At 26.2% G+C, this 23,662-nt stretch overlaps 1 protein-coding gene across 1 annotated transcript; it reads right to left on the reverse strand.

Annotated features, from left to right (window-relative positions):
* On the reverse strand, nt 1-23,622 carry LOC118073801 (RNA/RNP complex-1-interacting phosphatase homolog). Its single transcript, XM_035094516.1, has 8 exons — nt 23,476-23,622; nt 22,939-23,014; nt 14,137-14,168; nt 13,959-14,046; nt 13,314-13,393; nt 8,422-8,465; nt 706-813; nt 1-612 (listed from the first exon to the last, which is right to left on the reverse strand). Exons 1-8 carry the CDS (start codon nt 23,502-23,504, stop codon nt 113-115), a joined length of 957 nt encoding a protein of 318 aa, XP_034950407.1. The 5' UTR covers nt 23,505-23,622; the 3' UTR covers nt 1-112.
* Nucleotides 23,623-23,662: the final 40 nt, after the last annotated feature.

Below are 23,662 nucleotides of genomic sequence, written 5' to 3' on the forward strand. Positions count from 1 at the left end.
TAGTTGCACAAATATAAATGAAATTTATTAATTTAATTTACAATTATTAATACACATTAAGCTGTCATGTTATTACGTAATTATGAATCATTGCGTTGAAAAATTAGCTATATTATTCGTGATATGTAGAAACGAGATCGTCATGTCTTCTTCTTCGACGACGACTACGTAAACTTTCATTATTTTGATTATTATTATTACGATTAGAATCACATTTACGTTGATGTTTTCGTGAAAAAGAATTGAATTGATTACATGAATTATAAGGAGAAGAATTATTATGAAAAGGTGGAGGTGGTGGATGATCTCTCCAATTAGATCGTTGACATGTTGATCTTGATGGATGTGAAACTGGAGATCTGTGGTTGTGAACAACAGAATTATGAATCACAGAAGAAGAAGAAGTAGTTGTAAATGGTGGTGGTGGTGGATGATTTCTCCAATTAGACCGTTGTAATGATAATCTTGGTAAACGTGGATTTGATGAAATTGACGATCCAACTTTTTTGGTTGGACTTGAAGGTACATAAGGTAGCGGTCCTTTTGAATCAAGCAACAAACTTTGGATATAATTCATTCTTCTAATGTTGTGTTCTCGTGCACTTTCAAAAGCTATAGAATAACAAAATAAACAAAGAAATGATATTATTATAAAACTCAACAATTTAATTGTTATTCAGTAATTCAAGTTCATTGCTTGCTTACCTTTTATAGCAGAGTGACAATCCCAGCCACATACTTTTATTAAATATTTACAAATTAAGTAGCCAGTGCGGTTAATACCATGTGTGCAGTGAACACCAATTATTTCGTCTGAAAACATAATAAAAAAAATTAAGTTATTGAGTGTTGTGTAATATAAAAATTAAAAAAAATTTTTTAATAATTATTTATTAAGTAATATATGTTCAATTATGAATAAATGACATTAATAATTAATTATAATGTGTTAATTAATCTTTCAGTCTAATATGCATGACAATTCCAAGTGTTTAAAAACTAAACATGTAAAACGTTTACAATGTTAAATGCCATAAGCAAACTATAGTAATTTTGAAGACGATTTTTAAACGCTTTTTGCCGTTTACCAAAAAAGTGCTATAGTTTGTTTATGGGGTTTATCATTGTAAATACTTAGGTGTTTTATTTTTAAACACTTTTAGCGTTCTATTACTAATCATTTGAATTTTTCCAGATTTGCATTACCGGACATCAACGCTGAGTCTTTTTGGTATAGGAAGGTATAGGGAAGCACGTGTATAACCTTCAAAAATTGAAAAGGCAATACCTTGATGGATTCATTTTAACTGTTAACAAAGAGTTGCAATTGGGTGAATAGTATATTCAGCGTTTTTTTCAGTAATTTTAGGGTAATTTAACCTTAAATCAACTGTTAATTAACGGTTAGAATGTGCGATTTATTAACTATGAGTTTACCATTCACAAACGGTTGCTCGAGAGTCAATTATTGGTATATAAATAATTTTTCAGTGAATCTCAAGGTGTCATGGTGGATGCACTTGTCATGAGTCCTTCACTGAAAAATTATTTATTCTACGATTATTATTACACTTGTACTATAAGTCTTTGTTTTCCAATGTGTATACCACTTTTCTGAATAATCCTAAATATTTTTCACGTGAAAAAAAAAAACAAATACAAAATGCACACTTTAACGAGAAAAAACTGAAGTGATTTGAGGTTAATAAAACCCAACCTCAAAGTTAACAATAAGTTGCTTCAAATCTATCAGCATAATGTCCGATACTGCACTATAAATCTCAGTTTTCCAAAATGTATTATTTTAATGCGGATAAGTGTGTTAAATATGACGTCACCCATTTGATTAACATTGTAGTCCCTTTTAACGCATTTCTAAGTGTGTAAAAAGTTACTATAATGTTAATCAAATGGATGACGTCATATTTAACACACTTATTCGCATTAAAATAATGCATTTTGGAAAACTGAGATTTACAGTGTGTACTGTCAAAAATGAATTAAAAAAAAATCTTGTGATCTGTCATCTTTAAAAATAAATGAAATAATTTTTAACAGTTTGTAATAATGATTCTTTTATTAATAATAAATACTTTTTAAACAAACCTATTGATAATTGATTGACAGAAATATTTGAATAATTAAAAAAAAGGGGGGGCGGGGGGAAACAATAACCTAGACGCCCCAGGAAAAAATGCAGTTGTAATATGAGTATACATAGTCCTGGTTGGCTGTTTCAGGGTAAAGGACAGTCAGCTTATTTCAGTTATATCTCTTAAAAACGCGAGGTCATCTCGTTTTCCATGACAGTAATTCATACTTTCAAGCATCATGTCTTCTCTACTACCTTTTTACTACTACTTCCACTATAACTACTAACTTACACTCCCAGACATTATTACGTATATTCTGAGAATAAGAAAGCATCTAATGCAAATCTACAGTATAAGATTAATAAATTTCACGACTATGTTGATGTTTCGTCGTGATTGTATCATTTTAATTTTATTTACTTCAAAACAAAAACACTTATGTCTTTATCATGAGTTATTTTTTAATATACAAAAATCACTGCCAAGTTATTTATCATTACCAACATAATAAAAAAAAAAGAATTAAATTAAAATCTTAAAAGAATATTTTTAATTAACAATAACAGGACGAATTAATTATTTCTTTTTTTTTTTTTAAGATTTTACAACAACTTTCTTTGTTTTTAGACATTTTTTTAAACTGAGATTTAAAGTTATTTTGATTTTGATTTTTTTTTTTAATAAATGTGGGAATAACTTGTGATACTTTCTTTCTGACCACCCATTGAGTATTACCAGAATATCAAGAGACCCGTATAGAAAATCAGCAAATACTACCCGCTGTGTTGTGGTATCGTAGAATCGCTCAACGGGAGCCAAATGTACAGAATCGCGGAGGCGGCTTCATCAATTAAATGAGAAGCCTCGATTAATTTGAATCGACGACTCAAAGTGCGACAAATATACACAAAAAAGAAATATTTTGTTATCACAATAAATCAAAGACCTTTTATTTTTTATTTACAACAATCTCCATTATTATTGCATTGTCAACAATCATTCCAATAAAAATTTTATTCGAATAAATAAATAAAATAACTCAATAAAATTAATAAATAATTAATATCCTCAATGAACGGGTTTTTTGTATGTAATTGGTTGCTTTTTGTAAATCGTTTTAACCGAACTTACACTGTAAATCGAAAGTGTGTTACCGTAAAACATTTAGAGATGTGTTCAATGTTTAACCCTATAAACAAACTATAGATGTCAGTACACTCTGAAGTGTGCTGAAGATTACAAAGAGGCTCTATAGTTTGTGTATAGCAATTTAACATACACTCAAGGTGTGTTACAGTAAACATGCATAGGTTAAGTCCGGGAGAGATGGCCAGTTGAAATAATTTATAGAACTGTTAACTAGATGTCGCTTTTTTGCCAAAATGTTGATCATTATTATGATCCCATGCATGATGTGAAGGGAACTAAATACACTGTCAAAATAACACACCTTGAGCGTGTTCAATGTTAAATTGCTACACACAAACTATAGAACTTTGTCGTCATTTTTAACACACTTCAAGGCGTGTTAAAATCTATAGTTGGTTTACGGATCTTAATATTGAACTCTTGTAGATAAGTTTACAGTAACACGCCTTGGATTTATACTGTGAATGTTGTAAAAAAAATAATCGAAAATCGATAGTTTGTATTATAAAATCGATATTTTTTAATCGAAGACGGTTTTTTCGAATAATTAAAAAAAGTAAGTTTTTTTCTTTTTTAACAATTTTTCAATATCGATTTTTCGGAGAATTCCTAATAAAACTCCTACAAAATCGATTTTAAACAATCGATTATTATGATTTCGATTATGCAACTTCAAAGTTGTGTTTAATGTTAAACTCTATAAACAAACTATAGATGTCAGTACACTCTGAAGTGTGTTGAAAATAACAACAAGGTTCTATAGTATGTGCATATCAATTTAACATGGATCACACTTAAAACGTATTATTTTAACACACTTTCGATTTCTATTGTATTTACAGATGAATTTCTCATCTCTATAGATGCAAATCTTTGTTAAATTGTATTTTCTGGTCATAAAATAAATAAATAAATAAAAAATTACTGCATTAACTAAAATATTAATTGAAAAACGATGTTTTTTTTTTTTATTCAAATACTTTTCATTATAGAGCACTTAATTATTTTTTGTTTGTTTCAAATATAACGGTGGTTGAAAACGTCAATATTGCATTTTGAACTACCGAGAACACTTACAGAAGTGCTTGAAGCGACGTGGTTAATGTGGCAACATGATATATATGCAGAAAGTAAATGAGAAGGCGCGGTTAAAGTCGCACAAGGGCTTACCAGTAGCATTGAAACTTTAAAATCCAGTTAAGAATATATGTAAGAGTCTCGTTGAAATAAGAGAGAATATATCGGTAAGGTTGTAAACATAAAAAATATCGACAATTTTTATTTTGTCAAGTATCTCAAGTACATCATCAATCTGAACAACATTTTAAATTGGTTTAATCAATCGGATCCATAAATATATATGGAGTTTTCAAGACTCTTTTCAATTAGTAATATATATTTAACGTTTTTAATTAAACTAATGTTTCATCACCGTATACATGTACTAATAATCTGTTAAACATTGTGCAATGTCTTTAAGTGATCACATAAATTCAATTGTTTACATTTAAAACAAAAAATATTACTAATTTTTTAAAAAAAAGCTTTTGTTTATGCACTAAATAAATTTTAGGTGCATTAAAGTACTCGAAGAGAAATTTATTGTACAAATTATCATCAATTTGATGGCAATACAGTGACACTTTAGCGTAATGGAAAAAATTACTAAGTGGATTATAAACAAATACTGTATATCAAAAAAAAAAATAGCCTTTTCTAGATTTTAAAAATTAATATCTTGAAAACAACACATCGGAGATCAAAACATGTCAGACATAATTTTTAGAGATTTTTATGAGGAATAAAATGAAACCAGTCTCAGTTTTCTACCATCAATAGTTCTCGAGATATTTAATTGTTAATAAAAAAGGTACCACTGTTTTTTTTAAACAATTGACTGTAGTTCATCAACAAATAAACTTTTTGAAATTTTTTTTGTTTCAATCGAAAGCTACATTTATTCTGAATGTAAAAAAAAATAAAAAGTGCAAATTTCATTCGTTGTGATATTTTTAATGTAATATTTAACTAATTAATAATAATTGTTATCAGAAAGGATTAATTTATTTGTTTATATTTAGTTTTATAGAATTTTTGGAGTTGTTATTTCGCATAATATTTAAAAAATATATTTAAAAGAGAAAAGGAATCACATATGAATTTTAACTATACATTTTATATACAGTTAACATAAATCAGTGTGAATGACTTCAATTGCGATTCTCAAGTATAATAAATTTAAGAAAAGTAATTTACAATTTGTGGTATTCTTTTTAAACTCTAAAATACTCCTAGATACAAGATAAAAATATACACGGAAATAAATTGAATAAAGAATGAGTAAAATCAGTAACTTTGGTCTCGAGTAGTTGATAAACGGCAACAGATAATTAACAACCAGCGTGTACGCGTAGTTGAAAATGTGTGGGTGAAAATATCCATTCTTTTCTCACTTTCAATCGTCGTCATCTTCGTTTCAAATATTAACTCTCATTCTAGACTCTTTAGTCAACTGTAATATACACCCCCTCATTCATATTTAATTCGTTTTATTATTTATGGATTTTTTCTTTTCATTCCAACTCTTTCTATCTCAGTTCCAATTACTCATATATATTTATTCTTAAGTAACTTTATAAAATATCACTGTATAAAAAAAAATTAAAGAGTCATTATTGAAAACCTTTCCCATGAACAATATGATTAAATCATTTTTTTTCTTCTTCTTCTTCTTCTTCTTCTTATTATTATTATTATTATTATTATTATTATTATTATTATTATTATTATTATTATTATTATGTTGGTCAATATTTATATTTAAATAATAAAAATATTTGTAAGTAATGAGCTAATTAATTATTGAGGTAATAACTAGTTAATTCAATTATTTTAACTCCTTGAATCACTTCTCGAATGTTCTATTTATTGCCAAGAAGTTACTTTTCAATATATTTGAGGGTTAACTGATGGTAAATGCAGCGGTATTCACACAATAACTGAAGTTAAACTATGTATATTCATTGCTGGATAATAATTCCGTATTCTTATTTAGTATTTAATATAATATATTATAAAGCATATTGTATAGGTGGTGTAATACTGCTTTCTTCTTACAGTTTTGAAATGTGATAAATCGTCCTATTTTTCTCAATTCAGTTAAGTCAGCTTCTCACTACTTATTTTTGAAGTGAAAACTTCTTTAGGTGTGGTGAGTGATTTTTAGTAGGGTATGAACTAGTGAGTTGGTTGCATCACCAACATGTCCAATGATCGAAAATGCACTACGACTAAATATAAAACGACGATTGATCCAGTTTTTACACCATATTTACATCAATTCCAATCATAAATTTTCGTTTGTTACTTCAGTTACCCTAGACCTATCGTATCCTTTTTACAATGTAATCAAATTATTCAAAGTACAAATGATTGAAGTATTGTTGAAGTTAATGATAATAATGATGATTGATATTTATGTTAATACCAACTGTATATATAAATAATATTAGTGTATATCAACTATTATTTAAATAAAGTAGCATTAATACTTTGTACTGAGTCTGCGAAATCTATGGTGTATTTTAATTAATAAATAAACTATATAAAAATGAATAGAATAATTACTTGGAGTCTCGATAGATGTTAAAACTAGACTAATATCAATAAGTTTCATTTAAAAATAATCAATTTTCAATTTTTGGTACTACAATTAATTTTAAAATTCAAACAAATCATTGTTATTTTATACCCGAGTCAAAAAAGTGGGACTCGTTTTATCTTGAAGTAAACTATTTAGACTGACTTTGGTCTGATTTAAACATTCTTTTATTCTAAATGTCTCAATTAGTCTTCATAATCCTATTTTCATCGAATCTTCACTAGTCTCATTTTATCCTAAATATTTTCAATCATATTAAATTGATTTTATTCTCAATGTTTTCGATCGTACTATCTTCATTTTGTATTCATTTAACATGTCTTTACCTCAAATGTTTTATTTAGTTCTCATGAGCCTTTATTAACCAAATCCCACTTAGTCTCAGATAGGCCTCAATGTTTCTTGTCACACCAGCCTTTTTTTAAACTCATTTTGCTTACTCAATAAAGTCCCAATAACGTTTCATGTATCTCATCCTGTCCTCATTTAATGGACCAAACAATTTTCAAGCAGAACTCATTTTTTCCTCAATAACAACAAAATGAGACTTTTTTGAGGACAAAGTGAGATTTTTAAAAAATCTAAACTTCTCAAAAGTCTCAAATTGTCTTAATAATAGAAAACCGCGGATAAAATAAGACTTTTTAGTCCTATAGTCTCAAATATATATTGAAATTCGATTAAAGACTAATTGAAGACAAAATGAGTCCCAATTTTTTGACTCGTGTAGTTTTAAGTTTTCACTTCTATCACCAGTCCCTACTGGGACTGGTACCCACTGAAATGTGGCCCTTTATAGATATCTTTTAATGTACTTATTCTGAGAGAAAATATCTGTGACTTCACTTAGCTGTCTTATTATATAGTCGTTTATAGTCTGTATCGATAACTATTTTACTGTCTCGTGTAACGTTTTGTTTAATTGTTTAAACAATAAATTCTACTATCTATCTATCTATCTATCTATCTCTATAACTGCCTGATAATTTTTTTTACTCGCCTTTTGTGCTTACTTCATTAGATACTGGCCATCTTAATTTGATTTATATCAACTAATTTTCAAATTTAAATAAAATTACCTATTATGCAGCCTGAATTATATATCATGATTTTCTTTTGAAATCTTATGCCTCTTCTTAACACCTATTACTTTAATTTTTTAAGTGACTTCTTTTTTTTTTAAACATTCTTTTATTGCTTGTGAGCTTGTGTAACCTTAGTACACTGTAAATCCAAGATTTTAAAAGTATATTAAAACAACTCACATGAAGTGTGTTCAATATTTAATTCCCATAAACAAATTGTCGAATTCAACACACTCTAAAATGTGTAAAAAATCACTACAAATTGCAATAGTCTTTTATACATAAAATTTTAACATTTAATACACTTAAAGTGCATTATTTTGATTCACTAGAATTTGCAGTGCATAGACTTATACTTTCAAGTCTATTTTCGTTAATAAATAAATAATATTCACAAACAAATAAAATATTTATATCAATTTAATGTACTTACGATCTTTTGCCATTGATACAATCATATCCATGACACGACAGAATCTGAAAGAAAATAAATAAATAATTTATTATTATTTATCTCAAGTTAAGAATTAAAAATGTTATTCAATTTTTTATTTTAAACACCTTTCATTCTCAATTGCTATCTGTCTCAACTATTACCCTCCTCCCATTTTCTTATTTTCTCTCTCCTTTTTTATCCTCCACACGTGGCTTTTTAGCTCATAATTATCCTTTGAAACATTTGCCGCCTTCGTTTCACGCTTACAACACATTTACACTCGTTATATGCTCTCATTAATTTTTTTTTTTTTTTATAATTATCACAAAACATAAAAAAATATTATGTATAAATAAAACAATAGTTGAATGGGAAAAAAGGGCCTAAGTGTTGTTGTCTTATTTAATAAATTAAAACCGAAGAAAATTATTTAATTTGCATTAATATTGTTAATTACACTGATGGAGATATTAAAAATGTCTATTATTATATAATTAGTGAGGTAAAATTTTTTTTATTGAATAAAATACGTTAGAAAACTGTATATTTAACGGATATTATAGATGGTGAATTATAATAATTTAAAAGAAAAAAAAAAACAAAATCGAAAAACGGGGATGCTTGTGTTAATAAATGATTGTGGTGATTATCCAGTTAGATTTGGTGATGTTTAACCCATCTCAAATATTTTGACATGCAACGGCGGGTGCGTGTATAAAAAGAAGGTGGAGGTGAAAAGATAAAGAAGACGAATTCAAAAGAAAAATGTTAGGGAAAGGTGGAGATAGTAAGAGAGACAGCCAGAGAAACAATACTTGACAAGTTTGTGGGTGGTAACGTGTCTGATGCTCATTCATGCAGTGTTTTAATGTTGTTTTATACTTTCGGCGCCATTAATTTGTGCCTTAGGCGAGGATGAAAGGAGAGGTCCAAGGATAAGTGGCGTGAATTCCCATGTCATAAGAAACACGAACATGTTGTTGTTTTTTTTTTTGTGTTTTCTTTTCGTAATTCGCGACGCTTTTCTTCTATAATTAATTTACATAATTATATTTTTATTCTTTTTTTATTCATATATTATTTCCTCTACTATCTTAATTGATCTTGAGACTATACTTGTAAGAGTTTTATGTAATACTGTATTTAGTGGAAATATCTTTAGTTAAGTAGCGTGGCTTAATGTCATAACTTTATTTATGAAAAATGTTTTTTTTTATAAAATATTCAAAAGAAAAAAAAAATTGAATAAAATAAATACGTAGAGTTAAAATGAAATTTTTATTCACTGATAGACGAATTTACTTGGCGGGAATAGATATATTAATTCAAATTTTTTTCCCCGCATTTGTTTTAATTCAAAAAAATATTATTTGTAACCAAAGAAACATTTCGTAATGATAAATAAAGTCATATTGTGTATAATCCATCTTTTGTAGGGCCAAAAGAGGACTTATTATAGTTGAAACACTGAAAGAGTAGATTTTAAGGTTATATAGAAAAATTAATTTTGCGCATGCGCACAAATTATTTCTGAACTTGTTGACAACTCAAAATAATTAATTTCCCGTATTAAATAATTTCCTGTATAACAATTTTCGATAAATAATAATTCAAAATAACTTAAAATATAAGAAATATAATAAACATAATAAGTCAGTATAAGGAATTTTTCGTATAACCTCCAAGTCTACTTTTTTAGTGTTTTGACTATAGTAGTCAATAAATCTTCTTCGCAAGGCTGTCTAACCTTATCAAATAGTTGTAATGTTATTGCTCGTCGAGCTATGGTTTGACATAATATTGTAATATTAAGAATTACAAAATCATTATTGTATTGCATAATACTTTCGACTTTAACATTGACAAAAAATAACAGTTACTTTATTCAACGCTAAGTCGTTATAAAAATAACATAACCTAACATTTCAATCGTTAATCCTACCTTATCCCCTGAGTTCAATTATCGTATGTCGGTAAGAATAAAAAATTTCTTGACAGCTAAGAAATCATTCATTTGAACCAAATAAATCTACTCTAATAAATGATTTTTTAATTATTAACAAACATTTATTTGATTCTTTTTCAAATAACATATTTATTAGGTGTTCATTGATTATGATACATTCAAAGAAATCCTTCTATCAGTGTATGAAAGAGGTTATGTATGAATATTCTCTACAAACAGCAATAAAAAAAAATAACCTCGAAAATGAAGTTGATATTTGCAAGAATAAGCTTGACTGTTCCAAGAAAAAATAAAATAAATCTATATAGATTTATTTTTTGTCACGAATAGATCAACTTGGTTTTGCATCCATTTGCTTTGATTTCTATAGATCTTTTGTGATTTCGATCGATGCATTGAATCCTTTTTACCGCCGAGATCAACGGAAATCTACAATAATTAGTGTAGATATACAGTGATTTTACTACAGTACCGGAAATAAATGTTGTCCAATTTTTTTTAGGTTATACATGCGATTTCCCTATACCATCCTATAGAAAATCATACAGCATTCATGTCTGATACTGTAGATATAAATAAATCTACTCAAATTCATTTCTTTCGGTGTTTTAAAATAAAATAGGTCAGTGATTAGCAAATAAAAATGATTAATTAACAAATATTATTCTGTATATTAATAATTATTCAATAATAGATATTTCCATTTTTCAAATTATCCGTCACAAATTAATTAATAATTTTGCCCAATAATACTACAAAAAAAATATTAATGCCAATCTGTTGGTCTAAATTATTTTGCCTTAATTATCATTATAAACACTTGATAAATGTGTAATTTTCAAACACTTTTTAAACACTTGGATTTGCAGTGTCATTTTAAATGGAAAAATGAATATAAAAGGATTTAAAAAAAAAGAAAAAAAAATGGAGTCACTTTTAATTAATTATTTATGTAATTAAGTATTATTACTAATCTATGTATCTTGTTAATTTTTCTTTCCAACTATACATAATCTGCAATGTAGGACATAAAACATACGGAAATCTATGTTGAATGTCCAAGAAAATAAAGACGTCGGCGGGCCCTGGTGAGGCGCCAAGCGCCCACGCTTTAGTTCAAGAAATCAAATAACAATTTCAAATAAAATAGTCATTTAAAATCCATCTATGACATTTTAGAATGTATTGACCTTTTCATATAGTCTATACGATTTTTTTTTCTTCAAAAAAGTACTTGAGAAACAAGTTATAACTCATTAAATTCCAGACATTATTAAAATATATTTTATTCAACTCTTTTTTAATAAATAATTATTCAAACAAATTCATCCCCTATTATTTATTAATTTATTATTATGATAAGTCATGAGAGATACGAAATAATTATATTCAAATAAATGCAAGTAGCATGATAAAATGTTTTGTTAACAGATAACTCAAATTGTAAACGTGATTCAGCAAATATATCATTCGTGGGTGTCATCAGTATGTTGATGAACGTATATTGGTTTAAGAAATAAAAGAATAATAATGAAATAATAGAAGTTAAAACGTCTATAACATTTTGATGGTCTATCACTCTCAGATGAGAAAAAGAAGAGGCGTGTTAACCTTTGCACGGCGCCAACTAAACTTTACACGCACACTGCTAATGCACTATTCTACCAAATTCTCTCACGCAATCATTTTATCATAAAGCTTCTCTTTAAAATTTACTTTTATTTCTTTCCATTCTCTGCTTCCAATGCATTCAATTTTTTTACAGTAATTGAAGAGATGTTTCATTATTAAATAACTGGATTAATATTCTAAAAAAAATTGGTTGCAATAAATAAAATATTTCTTCGAGGTAACCAAATATCTTTTAACCGTTGATAAACATGGTTTCACAGCGCCCCCTAGCGTCAGATCAACTGAAATTGTTATTATTTTGATAGAAAGAGTTTCCCCCTACCTTACTGACTTTTCATTACAACCAGTGCCTCCCACTATTGGCAAAAAAGTTAGTCTTCGAGTGGAAATCGCATGTATAACCTCAAAAAAAGATTTTAAAAATCGGTCACCATTTATATCGCATAGTGTAAGTAACACAGCGTTGCAACATCTTTTAATTTATTTCATCAATGTTTATTTTTTTTATCAAAATGTTTTATTCAAACACACTTGGAAGTGAGGGAAAACGACTGGGAACGAATTCACTCGAGCTGACCCGAATTGACAATTGGCAACATTGCAACATGAAATCTACTAACGTTTCAGGTCATATAGTGTAAAAAGAAACATTTTTTGCCAGCTTTTCCCTAGTAGGGTAACTTATCTAGGGAAAAATTTATGCAGCAATGACCTATGGAATGTTAATCTCGGATATTTTTCTTATTCTTCAACCAATCATTTTCATATCGTTTCATTCCATAGATCGTTGTTGCTACTGCAAATCCCAAGATTTTACAAGCGTATTAAAATAATACGCTTCAAGTGTGTTCAATGTAAAATGCTCATAAACAAGCTATACATGATTTCTAGGAACTTTTTACACGTTTTACAGTGTGTGAAAATCTGCAGTTTGTTTACGGAATTTAACATTAAAATTAAAGCGCATTAAGCGTGTTAAAAGTATCTACAAGGAAAACGCACTTGGATTTGCAGTTTCTGTACGCATGCGTGAATCTTTTTCTCAAGATATTTCTTTATTTTAGTCGTATTGGCCACACATTTTTATAGAGCATGCGCAGTACTGACTTTTTTTGCAAAAATGAGCTCATGCGCATGCTCAATCAAAATAAGTATCGAACATGACTTTTATCTATTTATTTGCCTAAAAATAGTGCGCAAACATCTATATACTTTCATATATCTATATTTTTCTGCTCAAAACATCTTAAACAATAAAATTTTTTAATAAAAAAAAAAAGGAGCAACTTACTCTCTAACTTTAGTTTCTTTCGGAACCTCTCCACCAGTAATCATTATTTTAAAATGTTGAATACCAGCAGCTGTAAACTCCTGTAACAAAAAAATACTAATAAATAATTTATTATTGTTTATTAAATAAAGATTTCTCTAATTAATAACAGAAACTTCCAAGACAACTTTCACTCTACAATAATCAAGATACTTAATAGATTTCGACCTTAATCTTTTCAAAATTATACACACAAATGCATTAAGATCAATAATAATATATAAAAGGAGAAGAAAAAAAAAAGATTTATTATTAGAATAAAGTTAAAATATCTTTGCCCCTGATTAACCTGAATTCCAATCTTAAGATAAACATCAACTGTTGGTTTTTGTTACTTGAATAAGGTAACTTTATGATTATTTTTAAGATTGTGATTAACCAAGTGGATATAGACTTAAAACATGTATGTAAAATATATGCTTCCCAATTATATGCAGCCCCTTAAAGAATTCGGATTATATTACTGGCTCATCACATTAAGTTTTATCTCTCTCTCTTTTTTTTTCTCCACTGAATTTAATTCTTTTTAATTTATTTTTAGAATTTTGAAAAGTTTATTTTCTACTCATTAACTTAATTAATTCCTTTATTGTCACGATTTCTTACCGTTTTGTTGTAGTAACGATTAGTATTCGTTAAGTCGATGATATATTTCAGGTTCGGAACTTCCTTCATCAATAATTCAGGTGTAAATCTTTCAACAAAAAAATAAAAAAAGAAGGAAAAAGTTGATTAATTAATTATTGCTTTTTATTGAAAGATTTTATTCTCTTTTAATACTCACTTTTGGTTTGTTGGAAGATTTTGACATACTCTCTGCAACAAATAAAAAAAAAAAATTGCATTCAATGTTTATAATAATTATTTTAATTTATTATTATTAATATTTAAAATTAATTGTTAATAAAAAAAAAAAATTTTAATTTTTAAATACATTTTCTTGTTGGAATAATAATGTTTAAAATAAATTCTAAATTCCTAGTACGTTAAAAAATCTCTCGAATAGCAAGAAGATTATAAGAAAGAAATTGTGTAGATGGATCACTTCATTGAATTTATGATAATGGAATTACTGATTTTGTGGATTATATTATTTCTATATCTATAATGTCAGTATCAAGGATATTATTTTTATGTCTGCGTGAATGTACTTTGTTAGAAATGAGTACTGTCCCGAGTCAAAAAAGTGGGACTCGTTTTATCTTGAAGTAAACTATTTAGACTGACTTTGGTCTGATTTAAACATTCTTTTATTCTAAATGTCTCAATTAGTCTTCATAATCCTATTTACATCGAATCTTCACTAGTCTCATTTTATCCTAAATATTTTCAATCATATTAAATTGATTTTATTCTCAATGTTTTCGATCGTACTATCTTCATTTTGTATTCATTTAACATGTCTTTACCTCAAATGTTTTATTTAGTTCTCATAAGCCATCATTAACCAAATCCCACTTAGTCTCAGATAGGCCTCAATGTTTCTTGTCACACCAGCCTTTTTTTAAACTCATTTTGCTTACTCAATAAAGTCCCAATAACGTTTCATGTATCTCATCCTGTCCTCATTTAATGGACCAAACAATTTTCAAGCAGAACTCATTTTTTCCTCAATAACAACAAAATGAGACTTTTTTGAGGACAAAGTGAGATTTTTAAAAAATCTAAACTTCTCAAAAGTCTCAAATTGTCTTAATAATAGAAAACCGCGGATAAAATAAGACTTTTTAGTCCTATAGTCTCAAATATATATTGAAATTCGATTAAAGACTAACTGAAGACAAAATGAGTCCCAATTTTTTGACTCGGGGTGTGCTTAATATATTTAAATTTGTAATTTTTTGTCAAAAATATAATGGTCTCCAGTCCTATGGACAGTTGACTTGTCAACTCTATAAGACATGACCAAACATCGTGTATTTTTCTGGAAATAAATAATAATAAAAAAAAATAAATAATAAATTCGACTATAAATAATATAATAATATAAAGTAATAATTAAAAACATTATACATGATGTTAAAAAAGTGCGTTAGGATGATTATAGTATAATAAAGTGGGCGTGTATAGTAACGTTAATTCGGGTGTGGGATCAAAAAGAAGAAATGGTAAGCGAATTTATTGAAGATTCAGAATTAAACATTAAATTCTATGTGTGTAAGAATCACGCGAACAATACAGAATATTATATAAAAATAAAAATAATTGGTATTATTTATATATTTATTTTAAACAATACAGATCTAATGGTGACATAATTTGAAAGGTCATACAAGGTCAAATACATTAAGTGATAAAAAAAAGACTGCCATTTAATTTTTAAACAAATAATTGTGTGCAACTAATATTTATTAAAATATATATATAGAAAATATTATAATTATATTGAATATAAAGCATGTGAAATAATTGCAATTATATAATTATTATTCTTTGTTTTAATTTAAAATTATATTATTGGTGATGTTGAGGATAGAATTGGATTAGAATAAAAAAATAAAGCAGTTAATTAGAATTATTTGGAGACTTTTTTTGAATACACAGAGTGTGATTCTTACAGCAAGGCTGCTTTAGTTGACCTTGAAATTAAGAATAAGGAATTAGGTTGCACATTAGACTCGAGAGTGTGTAAATGTGTTTATTATATTGCATCTTTAATAATTAATATTACTAAGACTCATTTGAAAATAACCCTTTGTAAAGAAACTTTTTTTTAAACAAACCTTTGATACATGACAGAAAAATCATAATAAAGTATAATAATTAATTGATATAAAAAATTAAAAAATTAGTAAGACTAATGTATTATGTTGACATTTGAATTATTAAGGCCCAATATTTTTTAAATATGTTTTTTAGTAAATTTTTGTAATACTGTAAAAACCCCATGACTGATTATTATTTCAATTAATTTTTTTTCTTCAAATAAAAAATAAATATATCAAGTAACAAAATATTTATATATTTATAAATAATATATTTAAAAAAGACAGTACAGGAAACTTTTAGTTTTGCTATTTATCATAATATATTATTTATATTATATTTATGTATTATTTATTTATTTATTATATACTATTATTGATATTATATTTATTATTGAGTTCATTTAAAATATATTATTATTATTTACTATTATTTTATTTAAGTAGATAATATTAAATATTTTATTTTTTATTTATTTAAACTTAGTAATATTTTTTTATATTATATCAAGCTTTTGTTTACAAGAAATAAATAATAATGAATAAATATCTAAATTCTTTAAAATATTTTTTCATATCAAAAATTATTAATTTTAAGATTAACAAAAAAAAAAAAAATCTTCCTGATGCATAAAAGATTGAAGCTGATTTTTTTCTAAAACATTCAATTATTATTAGATTTTTTTTCTAAAGTTAATAGTTCTCACAATAAAAATTAATTAATAAGATAGAATCCAAAGGTTGCTTATTAAAAGCGACCAGAACCTTAACTAATACTCATTTTGTACTGCATCAACGTTGTGATACTATCTCGAAGGTTGAGCCAATCTGATAGAGTTTTGCTTTAAACCCCTTATTAAAATTAGCCCACCCATATTGGGGGGAAAGGGGGGGGTCGGTAATCAAGTAAGAATATGAATTTTAATTTATCGATCTTTTATGTTGCATACATCTCGAACTTGTATGTCGTAGATTGCCTGATTTCATTCATTACCCTAATCAATTTGTGTGTTTAGACTTTCATCTTTCATCAAATTATAACTATTTTTAATTTACCATGAAAAATATTTTACATCTTATCTATCACATTATTCTTTAATAATTAATTATTCTTTATCCTTTTTAGCTGATACTTTTAAAGTCATTCATTGTATTTTTATTTTAAATCAATTAAAAATAAAAGAAAATAGTAATTATTTCATTTATTCAGTTAATTGTTCAATACTATGGTAAGTTTAGATACAAATGATGTTTGATAATTATGCCATTTGCTGGAAGTATTATAGATTTTGTTGATGTTGGAGAGGTACAGTGTTTTGTGATAATTAATTTAGTTAAAGTTTGTGTAATTTATTTATAATTAATTATTTATTCTTCAGTGGGTTCATTCATGGGACGCAGTGTATATTCTTATAGCTCCATTTGCAGTTGACTCTTTTTTTGTTATGAGTGGATTTCTAACAGCCTACTTATTCCTCAAGGAAATGAGCAGTGGACATAAGTTTAATATTATTACTTACTACATACATCGTTATTTAAGGTATAAATGTTGATTATTTTTAGTATGTTTGATTGTTATTCTTCCAGACTCCATGGGTCTTAATAAATAATTATTCATTCAATTAATTGTTCAACTCAATCGATCTATTTTTCTTTGATGTTAGAAAAGACTTGACTTGAAAGTAATCAATACATTGGATCCAATAAAAAAATGATAACAAACCAACACTCTAGACAATTCTATCCAAAATCATTCAGATGCCATGAAAAAGTTATCACGACTATTCGAAATTTCGATTTCAATGATCAAAAGAAATCTTTCTTGTTCACAGTGTAGAGTTGAATTATTAATTAAGAATTTTAATTAGGTGCTAAGACTTTGGAGTGTTCAATAGAATGTGATTTAAAAAAAAAGTCTTAAAATCCACTTATAATATCCTGTTGGTATGCCATACAATCATTGTACACTACCTAGTTCTGTCTAGTATCCTGTACAACCATGACACAATGGTCTAAACATTGCTTTGTAAATGAAAGTAATGATAAAATCAATTAGAATGATTTCTTAAACTCTCCTAAAGCTTGAAGGCATTGGAGATACTCTGTACCAATTGTCAACTTTTAACATCAGTAATTTTAGTTCTAAAAGCAATCTCGTAATCTAAGACATCATAACAAACCAACACTCTAGACAATTCTATCTAAAATAATTCAGATGCAATGAAAATGGCTGTCAATTGTTGACATAAATAAATCAAATTTAATTTTTTCATATTCAAAAATTATAATTATAATTAAAGCATTTTTAAAATCGACAAAACAATTAATCTCGATGCTTATCTTTAATACAAATAATATATTCACTATTCTGAGTTTATTTTTATATTTTAAACCATACTACCTTAATGATTAAAAAAAAATCTCTCTTGTTCACAGTAATGTATTCTCCAAGGTATTTTTATACAACTCTGAGAACCAAAATAATTGAGGAAAAAATAAATACAACAAATCCTCAAGTAAAGGAAAAAAAATCTCAACTGATTTCATACCATTCAATATTGTGATCTTTAGCTCGATATACGGTCGCGACTAAATCAGGATTATCAGTTTTTTTTACGATCGGTTAGCTACATTGTGCCATACAATGTATTTATTTCGTGTATATGACAGAACCACTTTTCTCCAATACAGAAAAACGTTTAAATTTAAATACAGCTACACACATCACTTGACATTATCGACAATTTCAAAAAAAAAAAAAACACTGGAATTGATAGTAGTAGATTGAATATATTGTTATTATTATCAAAATAATTTATAATGAAAATAAAATTTAATTTAACTCAATAACACAACAAAAATCAAAAGTAAATTAAAATTTTTTTTCTATAAATTTATTAATATGATTGTAAAGCTTAATTAAAAGCTACTTGAAGTAATTAAATATTTGTGTATTTAAGATTTGATTAAAATTCATTTGATAAATATTTTTTATTCAACAATATACTGCTGGAATGAAAAAGATTTAAAATGATTTACGAGACAGAATTCTTGCTGGATAATCGAGGTAATTTGATCCTTTTGTGATTCAAGTATTAAAGATTTTTATTATTATTATTATTATTATTATTATTAACCTATATACCTTTACTTTTTTTTTTAATTATTAAATAGAAAGAATTTTTTATATATATTTAATTCTCAACGAATATTTAATTTGTAAAAAAAATGTGTCAATTATTGATGAAAAATAATTGATTAATAATAATAATAATGAATTATTGTTAGTAATTAATTAATTATATTTATAATTAATAATTATTAATATAAATGATTATTAATTTATAATTGTTAATTAATAATAATAATAATTTATTTATTTATTAGAAACCATTAAAAAAAAAACTTTGTGTAATAAGTAAATAAAAAATGATATAAAATGTTTTTTAGAACACATTTAAATATTATATAAATTTTATGAAAATTTAATTAGAAATTTTTATTTTATTACTTTATGCTTTTATTGTAAAGATTTATGACTGTTTAATGAGCTGAATTAAATCATTCTGTCTTAAAATGTATTTCATTCAGTTCTCGTAATAAAAAAAAAAAAATTATTAATGCAACAGACAGTAAGAATTAGCATGATTTCGCATACCCTAATTAGTTATCTCTTCTTATATACTAGAAGTAGAATATGAAATAAAATAAAATTGCATTTGTCACAAACCTCAATGCTATAATTCAATTTACACCTAATAAGCACAATCGTACGAAATTCATATTACAGACCGTCGTAAAATTAAATATTTTTTTTTTTTTGTTACTATGTGACACACTAGGGAGTCTAGCTGGCATTACATTGGAATAAACAACTCGAGAATAATCATCACATTGTCAGTATTATTTTACGATACGAAATATTTTGATAGATAATGTTTTTTATTGAAAGAAAAAAAAGAAAATAAATAAATAATTGAGTAAAATATATTAATATATATAATTTATAAGAAACAAGATCAAAGATATTTATAATAATTTTAAAATTTTAAAAATTTTGCATAAATGTTCTACTCATTGACTTTTAGAAAAATTAAAACACCATGTGAATACTTAACTACTTCACTAGCAATAAATGATTACAATACTTGGGGGTAAAATGACCGATAAATAACCATTACCTAGCGTATGAATAATAAATAAAATATTATTAATTATTAACTTTTGAGGAAGAGTAAAGTGAAATACTCAACACAATTTATTAATTAATTTAAATGAATTTACATGAAAAAAGGATTAAATCAAATTTACCCTGCGGGATAGTAATATTTACCCTACACAAAAGGGTAAAAAAATTTTTTTAGCTTCATAAAAATTTGTTTTTTTTTCAAGAAAATTTTATTACCTTGCAAAGTAAAATTTTACTCAGTACCCAGGGGGTAAATTTTACTCAATCCTTTTTTTTTGGTGTAAAAATAATCATAATTTTGTTTGTCCATTGCTTTGTCAATTTATTAATTAATTAATATTAATTACTATCCATTAATTTGTTAATTAATTTATTAATATAACAGACTAAAATACTATGAGACACCTGGGGTAAAATAGGATGAGTAAAATGGGTAAAAGCGTGCTCAAAAATAATTGTATCATTTTTTTTTTAAATTAAGGACTACGAAATAATAATCCTCAAAAACATAATTCTTTAGTATCCTCATTTTACCCCAGTCTCACTTTTACCCTGCATTCCTCTTCACTCTTTTTACCCCCAATGTTTCTCAAAATTAACCAAAAAATGTCAACATTGCAATCATAAAGACTACTAGACTATTAATGTTAAAATATATTACAAAATCCATAACCAAAGTTTTTTTTTTTTTTATTTTTTTTTACCTCAAACCATGTTACTACGAAAATAAAAATATATGTCTCTGGTAACGGATGCATATTGACAAAATTTATAAACAGCCGAATCGGGTAGCATACTAGTTTAGATATGTTTAGTTGAGTCTTTTATGTTTCTGGTACATAAATTTTGAATAAATGACGCGTGCATGAGGTCAAAGAAGCCCACCTGCCTTTTTCTTCCCTTGTATATTACTTTTTCATTCGGCCCTTTCCTTTTTTCTTTATTTTCATCCTCTCCGCCTTCAAAGACCCTTAACTACTGTTTACTGTCACCAGGTTAGGACAGTCAACCGAATTTGCTCGGATTTATTGGTACCGTTTTGCTTTTGTTGGTTACGACCGATTGTCGGCAAACGAACAGAATACTACGAAAGGCGTGGAAAAAGAATCAAGACTAATGTCGGTCTTTTTCGACATTTTCACAACTGCCCAATTTGTCGAACATTCAAATTTGTAGCTTACCAATCACAAATAATGCCCTTTTTCTGTCCTTGATTTTTAAATTTCATAAATATATTCTCATTTAATAACACATGACAGAACTAACTACATCCCAAACTAAACTATAATACCAAACATCTGATCATTATTCTTTGAAAAAAGTTAAAAAATTGGTTTAAATAAATTATAATGTCATTCAGAAAAATTTATCAATTATTCTCTGTGCATCAAAAATACTATAATTAAAAAAAAAAACATTTATTTTCGTTTTATATTTTTTCATTTTTAATTATAAATATTAATTTTATATTAATTGTAATTAATAAGATGCTTAAAATATTTTTCAATATTTATTCCTCACATTATGTTCTTTTAATTTATTTAAACTTCAAGAATTAATCAACTTTGTTTATTCATTCTTTTTTTTTTTATTAAATAAAAAATCTTATGATCTGTCATCTTTAAAATAAATAAAACAATTATTTTATCAAACTAATTTTTAAATTAATATTTATAAAAATAATAATCAATATCTGATTGAATAAATTAAATAGTCTTTAATAAAGAGTTTTGTATATTATTAAATAAATTTTTAAATTATTCAAAAAAAAAAAACAATACTTCATTTTCCACCGAAAAAGGAAAAAATTATTTCTACAAGTCATTAAAAAATTTTCATCATTATTAGCATACAATTAATCCTCAAAAGATTTGAAAAAAAATGTGTTATTAGTTAGCCATGAGTTAAGAAAGTGTGATCGTTTTGCTTAGAATCACCTTTGTTGATGGTATGTCGGTATATTAAAAAGAAAGGAAGAAAAAAAAAAAAAGTAGAAGAAAAGTTGCTCAAGATTTACTCTAAAGTTTAAGCACTGCGGGGTGTTAAACAAACACTTATTACTAATAACGCGTATCGACTCTTGTCTAACTTCATGGAAAAATAATAAATCCTTGGATTGAGGGCGTATAAATCCGCAGGGTGTCTATACCTAATCCCCAGGTGGCACAAGGAATTAATGGGTTTCCACTACAGAAAACAATTAAATTTCTGTCCTTCTTTTGTATTTTTTTTTTCTTCTTTTCACATCTCTACATTATTTTCATCATAGTGTTGATAGCTCACAGTATCATGATAATTACATGAAATTATTCAAACTACATTATGACCATAATAAACAAAATAATAAAATAATAATTATTAATTTTAATGTTACAATAAATATGACTTTCAGGTCTTGATAAAACATAAGTCACTGTCGTGTTTTAGAGACTCAAAATATTTCCAGAAAGAAAAGAATAAAAGTAATTCATCACTCAGTTAATATTTAAACATTATCAGATACTAAGACCTCAACTGTGGGCCTTATTAACAGCGATAGAACCCCCTGCGGTTACCACAATCATCCCCCATCAGATCTCAGAGAATTTAGACTTAACAATATGCATCGAGGTATTTAAAAGATAAGTCTGGTGTCAGAACCAATTAGATAAGATATCAAAATTAGTTTGTGATAATTATAATTGTTACTAACCATTGACAGTGGTACTTTAAAGGCCAAAAATCTTGTTCCGTCAATTACAGATCCATATGGCTTATAATCTAACCACCTGTTAGGATAAAAAAAAAAATGTAATTAAAATAGTTTTTGTTTGATCAATAAAGTTTTCAGGTCTTCAATAATTTAATTCTTGTTTGGAATCATTTTTTTAGCTAATAGATAAAAAGATTTATTTAGAGAAAGGATTTTAAATGTTAAATAGTTATTATTATTATGTTATTATTTAAAATGTCGACATTAATGCGTAATTTTCAAAAACAGAGCATCAAAATTGATGTCAAAACTTTAACCTCACATTAAGTCTAAAGAGTTATTTTTGGTTGAATATTTGAATAAAAATATATGTAAATAATTGTTTTAATTATATTCGATGATAATATATTCTACAACAATCAATTTATCAATGTTTTATTGAATATTATATTCACAAATATTTATAACCTCACTTTTAGAATATCAACATAATAAACATATATTTTTTGGAGTAAAAAATTTAATTTATTGACATACGCATCAGGGACGGATTTCCTTCTCGGCATTATAATGGAATTTATGTATAATTATTACTTAATAAATTTTTTTTTTTACTAAAAGGTTAAATTTTACTAAAACAGGAACACTAATTGTCTTTGTTATTTATTCACTGTAGTTCGTCAAACACTCACCAGAGGCCGAGAATTTCTGGAATGATTATAAC

Source organism: Chelonus insularis, unplaced genomic scaffold (genome assembly GCF_013357705.1).
Source record: "Chelonus insularis isolate UGA/USDA-ARS -01 unplaced genomic scaffold, ASM1335770v1 scaffold_367_pilon, whole genome shotgun sequence".
Lineage (NCBI taxonomy): Eukaryota > Metazoa > Arthropoda > Insecta > Hymenoptera > Braconidae > Chelonus > Chelonus insularis.